The sequence below is a fragment of the Mus caroli genome, chromosome 8 (genome assembly GCF_900094665.2).
Source record: "Mus caroli chromosome 8, CAROLI_EIJ_v1.1, whole genome shotgun sequence".
NCBI classification, from domain to species: Eukaryota; Metazoa; Chordata; class Mammalia; order Rodentia; family Muridae; genus Mus; species Mus caroli.
The window spans coordinates 19,704,434-19,715,628 of NC_034577.1; the positions used below are offsets into that span (position 1 = coordinate 19,704,434).

General features: G+C 44.5%; 1 protein-coding gene across 6 annotated transcripts in view; it reads right to left on the minus strand.

Moving 5' to 3' along the window:
- The window catches only part of Tacc1 (transforming acidic coiled-coil containing protein 1), a 103,408-nt gene that overhangs the window by 77,684 nt on the left and 14,529 nt on the right, over positions 1-11,195 (minus strand). Inside the window, exon 1 of one of the 6 annotated variants that reach the window (XM_029480316.1) lies at positions 9,864-10,025. The exons of 2 other annotated variants lie outside the window; for them this stretch is intronic. In XM_029480316.1, coding sequence (XP_029336176.1) covers positions 9,864-9,904 — 41 coding nt within the window. In that variant the 5' untranslated portion in view covers positions 9,905-10,025. Of the gene's footprint in view, positions 1-9,004; positions 9,114-9,863; positions 10,026-11,195 lie in introns of those variants that run through there. 3 more of the 6 variants (XM_029480311.1, XM_029480315.1, XM_029480312.1) reach the window with 3 other exon arrangements.

An 11,195-nucleotide genomic window follows, 5' to 3' on the forward strand; every position in this document is an offset into this window, starting at 1 on the left:
CTTTCTTTCTTTCTTTCTTTCTTTCTTTCTTTCTTTCTTTCTTTCTTTCTTTCTTTCTTTCTTTCAAGGAGGTGTGGATTTCAAGGTAGAGCCTCACTATGTAACTCTAACTGTCCTGGAACTCCCAGAGATTGTCCTGCCTCTGTCTCCACAGTAATGAAACTGAAGGTGTGTGTGACTATGCTCAGCTCCTGCCTCCATTTCTCAAGTGTTGGGACTACAATCACCGTCCTCGACCTGATTGGCTATTTTAGTGGGGAAATTGCTAGGGCCTGATTTCACATTGGCGATTCTAGAATCTCAGATAGAATACATGGTTTGTTATAAATAAGAAAAAGCCAAACTGGGAAGCAAAAACAAGCTATGTTGTCCTATAATAAAGAACATAAAGCTAGAGACGGAACAATAAAGAATAACACCACAGGTTGATTTATGTTAAAAAAAAAAATCATACCTGCAAGGAGTGGCACACAACTTTGATCCCAGAACTCCCTAGACAGGTGGATCTCTATGCATGTGAGGCTAGCTTGGTCAAAATCGTGAGTTCTAGGCCATCATGGCTCACTAGACATAGTGACACCATGTCTAACATAGATAGATAGATAGATAGATAGATAGATAGATAGATAGATAGATAGATCATGACTACTGAATTTATATTGGGATATATTCCAGATAGTAAAAACTAGAGAAATCTGAATAAAATATGGGTTTTGGTTAATAATATGGTATCAATGTTGACTCATTAGTGTAACAGATATGTTGTAGTAAAACAACACGCTGCTAAAAGAAGAAACACCACATGGAATACAAGGGAGGTCTCTATATCAACTTTTCTGTAGGGTAAGGAAAAGATCGCTTAAGAAATAACTCTCCTCCGTACCAGCATTTGAGAGGCAGAGGCAGGCAGATTTCCAGATTCAAGGCCAACCTGGTCTACAGACAGGTTGTTCTCAGTCTCAGGACAGCCAGGTAATTTCCCTCAAAGCTTAACAAATGAAGACAGCAGAAAAAGTCTATAGACTTGCATAAAATACACATTAACTAAGCACATGGGGTGCTGTGTACTTAACATCACTTAAAGTACCTTATATCAGTACTGTAATGGGTAGTATTTTTAAAATTTATTTAAATTATTTTTATCTTAATGAGTGTTATGGTTGTGTGTATGACAAACAAGAAGAACATGTCAGATCCCCTGGAGTTGGAATTTTGGGCAGTTGTGAGCTGTCGTGTGGGTACTGGTGTCATGTGGGTACTGGTGTCATGTGGGTACTGGTGTCGTGTGGGTACTGGTGTTGTGTGGGTACTGGTGTCGTGTGGGTACTGGTGTCGTGTGGGTACTGGTGTCATGTGGGTACTGGTGTTGTGTGGGTACTGGGAACTGACTGGGGTCTTCTGCAGGAGCAACGAGTGCCCTTAACTCCTGCGCCAGCTCTCCAGCCCCTATGACAGGTAATCTTGATTATTAATTTGGTGGAATTTAGAAGCACCTGGAAACAAATGTCCAGGCTTGTCTGCGAGACTTTATTTAGATTAGGTTGAGTGGAATGACCAACCCTAAGTGATACCTTCCCACGGGTGGGGGTGGGGATGGGGGTTGGGGTGGGGGCTGGGTTTAACGAAAAGGAGAAACTGAGCCAAGCAAAAGCAGACATTGCTCTTGCTTCCCGACCGCAGATGCAGTGAGACTAGCGACTTCGTACTTCTATTACTACGTCCTCCCTGTCAGGGTGGACAGTAACATCAAACTGTGAGTCAAAAAAACCGTCCTTCAGTAAGTTCCTGCTGTGGGGTTATTAAGGTAACAAATACAATTGATTAGTCGTTATCATTGGAGATGCAAAGAGACATCAAATTCAGCACTGCTTCACAACTATGAGAACGGCTATTGCAAAGAGCTCGGTAGTTAAGAGCATCTGCTGTCCTTCCAGAGCATGGGGTTCAGTTTCCAGCACTCACGACCAACCACCTGTAACTCCCCCTTCAGGGGGGTCTCACACCTCTACTGGGCTCTTCAGACCCCAGGCATGCACACAGGGTACCTACATACATGTAGGCAAACACTCATATACATGAAATAAAAATAATCTTTAAAAGGGGAGGGGGAGGGGCTGGAGAGATGGCTCAGCGGTTAAGAGCACCGACCGCTCTTCCAGAGGTCCTGACTTTCATTCCCAGCAACCACATGGTGGCTCACAATCATCTGTAATGAGATGGGATGTCCTCTACTGGTGTGTCTGAAGAGAGCAATGGTGTACTCATATACATAAATAAATATTTTTTTAAAAAATAAAATAATAGAAAATAAAACATAAAATAAAATAAAAAAGGGAGGGTGGAATGGAGAGGTGATTTCAGTAGCCAAGAATACTTGCTTCTCTTGTAGAGGACCAGGGTTCAGTTCCCAGAACTTGGCTCACAAGCATCCACAACTCCAGTTCCAAGGCATCTGGCAACCTCTGCAGGCACTGCACGCACATGCAGACAAGTACTGACTATATATATATATATATATATATATATATATATAATGAAAAAGAAAATTATAAGCACAGAGAAGGGCAAGGAGAAACTGGAACATTCATGCTTTGTTAGTGACAACATAAAATGTTGTGGCCACTTTGGGAAACCTCAAAAAAAAAAATCAGAATCACTCAGTCGTTCTAGCATTCCTGTGCACACAGCCCAAAAACCTAGAGCAGGGTCTCACTTGTGCCTGAATGTTTAAAGCAGAATTGTTCACACTAATTAAAACAAGGAATCAATTCACATGACCACCCACAAATGAATGAAGAAAAAGAATCTCTCTCTCTCTCTCTCTCTCTCTCTCTCTCACACACACACACACACACACACACACACAGTCTGAGCAACAGTTTATTCATTCTGATGCATACTACAACATGAACAGATCTGTAAACATCATGCTAAGTGAAATAAGCCGGACTGTCTAAGTTAGGGTTTTACTGCTGTGAACAGACACCATGACCAAGGCAACTCTTCTGAGGACAACATTTAATTGGGGCTGGCTTACAGGTTCAGAGGTTCAGTCCATTATCATCAAGGTGGGAGCATGGCAGCATCCAGGCAGGCATGGTGCAGGAGGAGCTGAGAATTCTACATCTTCATCTGAAGACTGCTAGCAGAATACTGGCTTCCAGGCAGCTAGGATGAGGGTCTTAAAGCACCCACAGTGACACGCCTACTCCAATAAGGCCATACCTTGTAATAGTGCCACCCCTGGGCCGAGCATATACAAAGCATCACACAGACACAGGAAGAAAGAATATTGGATGATTCAATTTGTATGAGGGCACCTAGGATAGGCAGATACAGACCAAAAAGCAGGCCAAAGGTTCCCAGGAGAAGGTGACAAGTAATGGGAGCCAACACTGAATGAGTGCAGAGTCTGTCTGCAGTTGTGAAAGGGGCTTAGCAGCAGTTATGGCTGCACACATTATTCGTGTTACTAAATCACATACTTACAAATGTAAAACTGTATGTGTGCACATACTAGCACCTACCCACACATGTACACACAAATGATTAGAATTGTGAGCTTTAGCATCAATTCTGACCACAACGTGGGAAACAGAAAAATAAAAAAAAAGCATGCCCGCCCTCACCCCCATAGCTAGAACGAGCTTCGTCAGACGGCAGACCCACGTGGATGGTGCCGGTTCACTCTGGCCTCGGGTTAATGACTTTCTGTATAGTATAGCCGACTCTGGCATCTCACCAGCTCAGACTCCAGACAATCCAGCAGCTGTGCCATTTTTATTATTGTTTTCCTTCATTCTTGTGTTTAATCCTGAAATGTGTGCCAACTGGGAGAGGGTGTGGGGTGAGGGGAAGGTGGGGAGCTGATGGACTCTAGGTTAACCCCAAACGGGAAGAGTTTGTGGAAGGAAGTTGTGCCTGCACCCTACTCAGTAGCTATCTTGACTGAGTGTGTGACTGTGACTATTTCTAGCCCCTGACACACAGAAGTGATAGCCCCACATAACACACACTGACTTGGTCACACACACACTTGGTCACATACACACATACACTCTTGGTCACATACACACACACATACACACACATATACTTGGTCACATGATCACACACACACTTGATCACATACGCACACATACTTAATCACATATACACACACTTGGTCACACACACACACACACACACACTTGGTCACTGACCTAGCCCATTGTTCACTAAATCTCAAATGGAAAGACTGGTTCAGAAATGTCACAGGTGCACATCTTATATTTCAGACAGACAAGCTAATAAGAATGAGGTGATTATTTATAAATCACAGGCTCTGATTTATGTCAATTTCCCAAAACTGCCCCCCACAAACCTCTCATCGTTCTTAGAAAAGCCACCATGGACACATTGCCGAAAGCAATCAGCCAAAGAAGTGGGGGTGAAGGGGGAGGGAGGTGTTTTAAACATCGCAGCAAACTATCCCACACCCACCCACAGGGTGCCTACCTTCTTGATAGTTTTTTTCCAGAAAATTACATGAAATAAAAATTCAGAGGTGGGAGATGTCAAGATGGCTCAGTGGGTAAGAACACTGACTGCTCTTCCAAAGGTCCCTAGTTCAAGTCCCAGCAACTACATGGTGGCTCACAACCACCTGTAATGAGATCTGAAACCCTCTTCTGGTGTGTCTGAAGACAGCTACAGTGTAGTTATGTATAATAATAAATAAATCTTTGGGCTGGAGTGAGCAGGGCCAACCGGAGTGAGCAAAGTGAACAGAGGTCCTGAATTCAATTCTCAACAACCACATGAAGGCTCACAACCATCTGTACAGCTACACTGCACACATATACATAAAATAAATCAATAAATCCTTAAAAACAGAATTGAGTTGGTGATGCAGCTCAGTTGAGAGAGAACCTGAGTGGCAAACCTGAGGCTTTTAGGTTCAATTCCCAGCTCTGCATAAAACCAGGATTGGCCGTGCACACCTGTAACCCCAGCACTGGCAAAGCCAAGGCAGCTATTTCCCCAGAGTCCTAAAGTAAGCGTCCTCAATGCAGTGTCACAAGAATTCTAACCCAGGTCTGCCTGACCCCACAGCTGTCCTCAGTCCTCAAAGCCCCTAGGAATGAATGAATGAATGAATCTCCTCCAGCTTTTTTGTTTGTTTTGTTTTGTTTTTCAAGACAGGGCTTCTCTGCATGGCCCTGGCTGTCCTGGGCTCAGAGATCTGCCTGCCTCTGCCTTCTGAGGGCCAGGATTAAAGGTATGCACCACCAATGTCCTGCAAATTTAAAATTCTTTATTTTATTTTTTATATTTATTTATTTATGTATTTATTTATTTATTTTTGCCTGCTTGAACATTTGTGCACTCTGTGTGTGCCTGATGGGTTTGGAAAGTCAAAGGAGAATATCAGATTCTCAGCTTGGAGTTAGCGGTGTGAGCAACAGTGTGGGTCCTGGGAATCAAACCCAAGGCCCAGGGAAGAACAGTCAGTTCTCTTAACCACTAAACCATCTCTCCAGTCTGTCTCGAGCTTTTTACCCAAGCCCTGGGCTCAGAGAAGGTCGGCGGCTAAACTTTCAATACTGACGAATTTGACCTCAAGCCAGACATTTGTTTCCATGCACGTCTCTGCTTCTTTGTATTTCTCAGCTGAGTTCTGGAAAAAGCTTTATCTGAAGGACGAACTGTGAACATTCCCAAAGACAGTTTCTCCCTCAAAAGAAAAACCGCCTTTGAGTGCATTAGTCACATGACTTTCATGCTAATGGGGACATCCTTGATGTCAATGTTATCCAGGGCAGCCACATATCCGACAGGAAGTCTGTGGGGACCATGTGAACAATGAGTCCTTGCTCTCTTGGAGACCCTGGGGACACTTGTCACATGTGTGTCCACTCAGCCGCACTTGGGTTAAAAAGAATTCTTTTTGCTTATGAAATCTCATCTTTCTCAAGAGTCCATTTTTTTTCTTTTTTTTTTTTTTTTACCTCTTGAAACAGGGTTTCTCCGTGTAGCCCTGGCTGACCTGGAACTTGTTCTGTAGACCAGGCTGGCCTCAAACTCACAGAGATCTGTTTGTCTCGACCTTCCAAGAGCTGGGACTAAAGTCATGCACCACCATGCCTGGCTTCAAAACGGGTCTTTTAGTGGTGCTCGCACGAGTCTGCTGAGGCTGCCTCACTGAGGAGAGCCTGGGTACTCTAATGCGACCAAAAATCCCAGTCCTGAGTATGAAACCCAGAGCTTAGGCAAGCCTCTACCACTAACTTATATCCCCGTGTCCTTCTTAATTGAAGTGAAGAGAGGCTGTATTCCTAAGCAAACACCAAGGTTGACCGTCATTTGCATTAGTCAATTTTAGGCAAGTTTGGCCATACATAGAAGGGACAGGAGGAAACTCCAGGGGAACAGCAAGACACTAGATAATTTAACAACTGATGACGTAACACCCCAGCAGCTGAACTCACGTGCACCTTCATTTCTTCAAATGCTGCCAATGAGCAGGTTCACTATTCACTTTCAAACTATGCAGTAAACCTGGCCACCATTGGCAAAGAACATTCAGCTTCCATCCTTGGCTGAGAGAATAGACTGTATGTTCCAGATAAAACGGTTCACAGATAAAAAAAAATGGTTGTGATTCTTACAACCGTCTATCAACCTCGGAGCAGCCTGTGAAGCTGTTCCTACCATTCGGTTAACAAAGGAGGAAGCTGAGACCCTGAGACACTTAGAAATAGATAAAAGTCCCCCAGCTGTCAGGAAACAGACCCTGGACTTAGAGGCACAGCTATTCCCATCCCTCACAGACACACCCATCTGTCTGTGTGTGTCTCTGTGTGTGTCTGCACATCTGCGTCTCTGTCTCGCTCAGAGTAGTTTATTTTTATTTTATGAATATGAGTGTTTTGCCAGCATGTATGTACGTACACCACATTTGTGTGGTGCCCAAAGAAGTCAGAAGATGACGTCAGATCCCCTGGAATGCTATGGAAGTTTCTGAACCACCCTGTTGGTGCTGGGAATTGAACTCAGATCCTTGGCAAAAATCCAGAGTGCTCTTAACCACTGAGCCATCTCTCCAGCCTCTATTTTTCTTTCTTTTTGGTTTGTGTTTGCTTGTTTGTTTGTTTGTTTGTTTGTTTTGAGTCAGGGTTTCTCTGTGTAGCCCTGGCTGTCCTGGAACTCACCTTGTAGACCAGGCTGGCCTCGAACTCAGAGATCCGCATGCCTCAGTATCCTGAGTGATAGATTAAAGGTGTGTACCACCACCATCACCAAACCATTAGGCTTTTCTTTCTTTCTTTCTAAAGATTTATTTATTTTATGTATATGAGTACACTGTAGCTGTACCATCATGTGGTTGCTGGGAACTGAACTCAGGACCTCTGCTTGCTCCAGCCCACTCACTTGCTCTGGCTCAAAGATTTATTTATTATCATATCTAAGTACACTGTAGCTGTCTTTAGACACACCAGAAGAGGGCGCCAGATCTCATTACGGATGGTTGTGAGCCACCATGAGGTTGCTAGGATTTGAACTCAGAACCTTCAGAAGAGCAGTTAGTGCTCTTAACCACTGAGCCATTTTCACCAGCCCTTATGTTTGTTTCTTAAGAGTTTGGTTTGCCAGGCAGTGGTGGCGCATGCCTTTAACTCCAGTCCTTGGGAGGCAGAGTCAGGTAGATTTCTGAGTTCGAGGCCAACATGGTCTACAGAGTGAGTTCCAGGACTTTAGCAATTTTTTTATATTTTTGTATTAAGCAATGCCAATTCAGGGAAAATGAAAAAAAAAGGGGGGTGGTGGTGAGGTGGGGTTCTGTCAAGTGAACTAAAACTCTGATATTTTTCCCCACCTTTTTCAGGGGGGAGGTAGCTACAACAAGAGCTTTGAAGTTAGACACCCTGGGATCTACTACTTTCTAGCTAGTTGACGTTAGACCAATTACTTGATTTCTCTGTGTTTCAGTTTACTTACTGATAGAATAGCAATACAAGAAATGAATTCAGTGTTCTTGGAGATTAAATAGCACAAAGCAATTATTAAGGTTTTTTTTTTTTTTTTTTTTTTTTTTTTTTTTTTTTTTTTTTTTTACAAATCTTACATACTCAGTGAATCTCAATGATTCTTTCTACTAACGAGTTGTCCAAAATACGTTTTGGTTTCTAATCCTTTGTAAACATTAGGAGGTCCAGAGCTAGTGACATATGGTTCAACCGTTAAAGAAAGTTGATACTAAGTTGATATTAAGCCAGATGATCTGAATTCGACTCCAGGAGCCCACTTGCTGGAAAGCAAGCTGGCCTCCACATGTGCGCCCTGACACAAATAAATAAGCATAAAAAATAATAAAGGTTTTTAAATAGTTGGAGGTAAAAATGATGTATTTAGTATTTGGATACCAGAAAGCTGTTTTCCATTGAAAAGATGTTTTGTTTTGTTTTGTTTTGTTTTGTTTTTTTAAAGAAAGAGAGAAAAGCGTTGCCCTACCACAGCGTCTATCTCCTTCAAACTTGGGTTGAAGTTTGCTGGAAATAAAGAGCCATCTTCCGCATCCACTCGCGTGCGCGTGTGCACACTCGCGAGAACAAACATATACACCACCACCACCCCAGACACACACACACACACTCAGAGAGAGAGAGAGAGAGAGAGAGAGAGAGAGTGTGTTTGAACTGTTCCGACAGTTCTTTATCAACATGTCCCCCTCTCCCCACGCACAGCCAACTTTTACTACGCCCCGCTTCGAGTTCCTTAACGGTACTTGCTGTCCCCAGCTGTCGCTGTCCCGGAACAAAGCACTTACTGCAGCGACAATGCTGCCCTTCTCTGAGGTCATCATGAAACTCGCCGCAAACAAGAGGGAATTCTTGGGAGCCACAAGCGCCACATCCCCGTCCCTGGACCCCGCAGGCCCGGACCGGTCTCAGCGAGCACCCCCACCCTGTCCGGCGCCCGTCCTGTCCTGGGTCCCCAAACCCCACGCCCTGCGCAGACTCACGCGACATCCACGGCTGTCGGGGGCGTCTCCCACGCGAGCCCCGGGCCACGATCCTGGGAGTGCGAGCCGCCCATCACAGCCAGCCCACGGGTGACCTCGCAGGAGGCGGCGGGAGGAAGGGCCAGAAGCAGGGCGGGGCCGCAGCCACCTCCCGCCGGTCCGCCCGCCCGCTAGCTCGCCCTGGCTGCAACCAATGCAACCAACCAAAGCCTGGCTACTTCTGTCACCGTGTTCATCCCAACTAGCTGGGTTACTTGGGACAAGTTATTGCACCCTTTCTGAGCCTTGCTTTCTATTTGGTTTCTAATCCTTTGTAAACATTAGGAGGTCCAGAGCTAGTGACATATGGTTCAACCGTTAAAGAAAGTTGACACTAAGTTGATATTAAGCCTGACGATCTGAATTCGACTCCAGGAGCCCACTTAAATAAGGGAGTGTGTTCACCGCTAAATGGGCACTTTGCCTCTGACGACCTTAGAAGGAACTCTTTTCCAAATCATAAGAGGGGAAGAAACAAAACAAAACAAAACAAGGCAGCCCTTTAAATCCCAGCACAGAGGCAGGTGGATCTCTGTGAGTTCGAGGCTTGCCTGATCTCCGCAGTAAGTTTCAGGACAGCAAGACCCTGTCTCGAAAAAAAAAAAAAAAGAAAGAAAGAAAAAAGAAAAAAAAAAAGAAACCAAAATAAAAAGTAAGGAGAAGGAAGAGGATGAGGAGGAAGAGAAAGAGGAAGAGAAAAAGAGGAAGGAGAGGGGAAGAAACTGCCTGAGGTCAGATTCTCCTTCCTTCAGAATGAGTCTCACCCTCAGGCACACCTCCGCACTTCTCTCCTCTCCAGCAGGCTGTGATGGCTTTTTACCTGGCACACTGGGAAGCCTTTTTCTGCTCACATCCGTCCATCTTTCCATCCCTAGTCAATCTCCTTCTATCACATAATTCTGTATTCTTCCAACACACCCTTTGGTATCTCCCTCTCTAGAATGCCAGGTCCCTGAAGACAGCAGCGAACTTGTTTCTTGTCTGCTGGCCCGGAATGGTCTCGAATCCCTAATCTTTTTGCTCCACCTCCCAAGTGCGAATATTAATAAGTACGTGCCAGAGGATCCAGCTATTTGCTCTTTTTGTTTGGTTGGTTCGTTGGTTGGTTTCGTCTGGTTTGGTTTGGTGGGTTGTTTTGCAAAGAAGTCTTGCAAAGGTTACAAAAGGCTGGCCTTCAACTGAGTTCTGATTTTTCAGAAGCCCAGGCCACTGTTAGAATGTAACTTTTATAATGACTAGAAGATTCTCGTTCTCCTGCCTCCTAACCTAGTGTTTGTCTCCTACTTTACTAGCAATAAATACACACTAGTTGAACAAACCCATTAATTGCTGGACCCACAGAACAGGGCCAAACATTAACTCTCATCTTGACTGGAAGCTATAGGAAAATAAAGAGGTGTGTGGCTACTCTTTCATTTTTCTAGGAAGAATAAGAAAGTCTTACCTTTACAACAGATTTCTCTTGTGTTTCAAAGTATTAACGACCTATCATTTACCCTCCCTGCTCAACCGGAGAAGCCCTGAGGTTTCTCAATGCTGATACATCTGAGGTGGGAAATTAAAAATTAATTAAATAGCATCATGAAGCTGGAACTGGGATTTTTGTAACAAAGGTTTAAACAGCTGGAGAATCCAGCTGCAGGCAGGAGCGCATCTTGTAAAAGTCCAGGTTCTTCACTGGTTGTGTGGAACTTCAGTGCCCTGGGGCTCGGCTCCTCCTCCTGGGAAGGTCTTCATTCTCTGTAGGGCCTGCCAAGGGAAATAGGAGGGATGGGGCAGGCAGCAGGCTGGAACCAGAAAGTTTCCTTCCCTGGGCTGAGAAGATGGAGTGTGGGACCCTTTATTTCTGTTAGTGCAGAAAGGCACAGAGCAGTGTCACTAAAGTGGTTTGAAAGGAAAAGGTGCGGCTGAAGGCGGAGCTCAGTATTAGCACTGTTGACTAGGATGCTTGAAACTATCTTTGATTCCTGGAACTAAAGAAGAAAAGAAGGAGGGGGGTGAGAAGGAGGAAGAGGAGGAGGAGGGGGGAGAGGAGAAGGAGGAAGAGGGAGGGGGGAGGAGGAGGAGGAGGAGGAAGAAGAAGAAGAAGAAGAAGAAGAAGAAGAAGAAGAAGAAGAAGAAGAAGAAGAAGAAGAAGAAGAAGAAGAAGAAA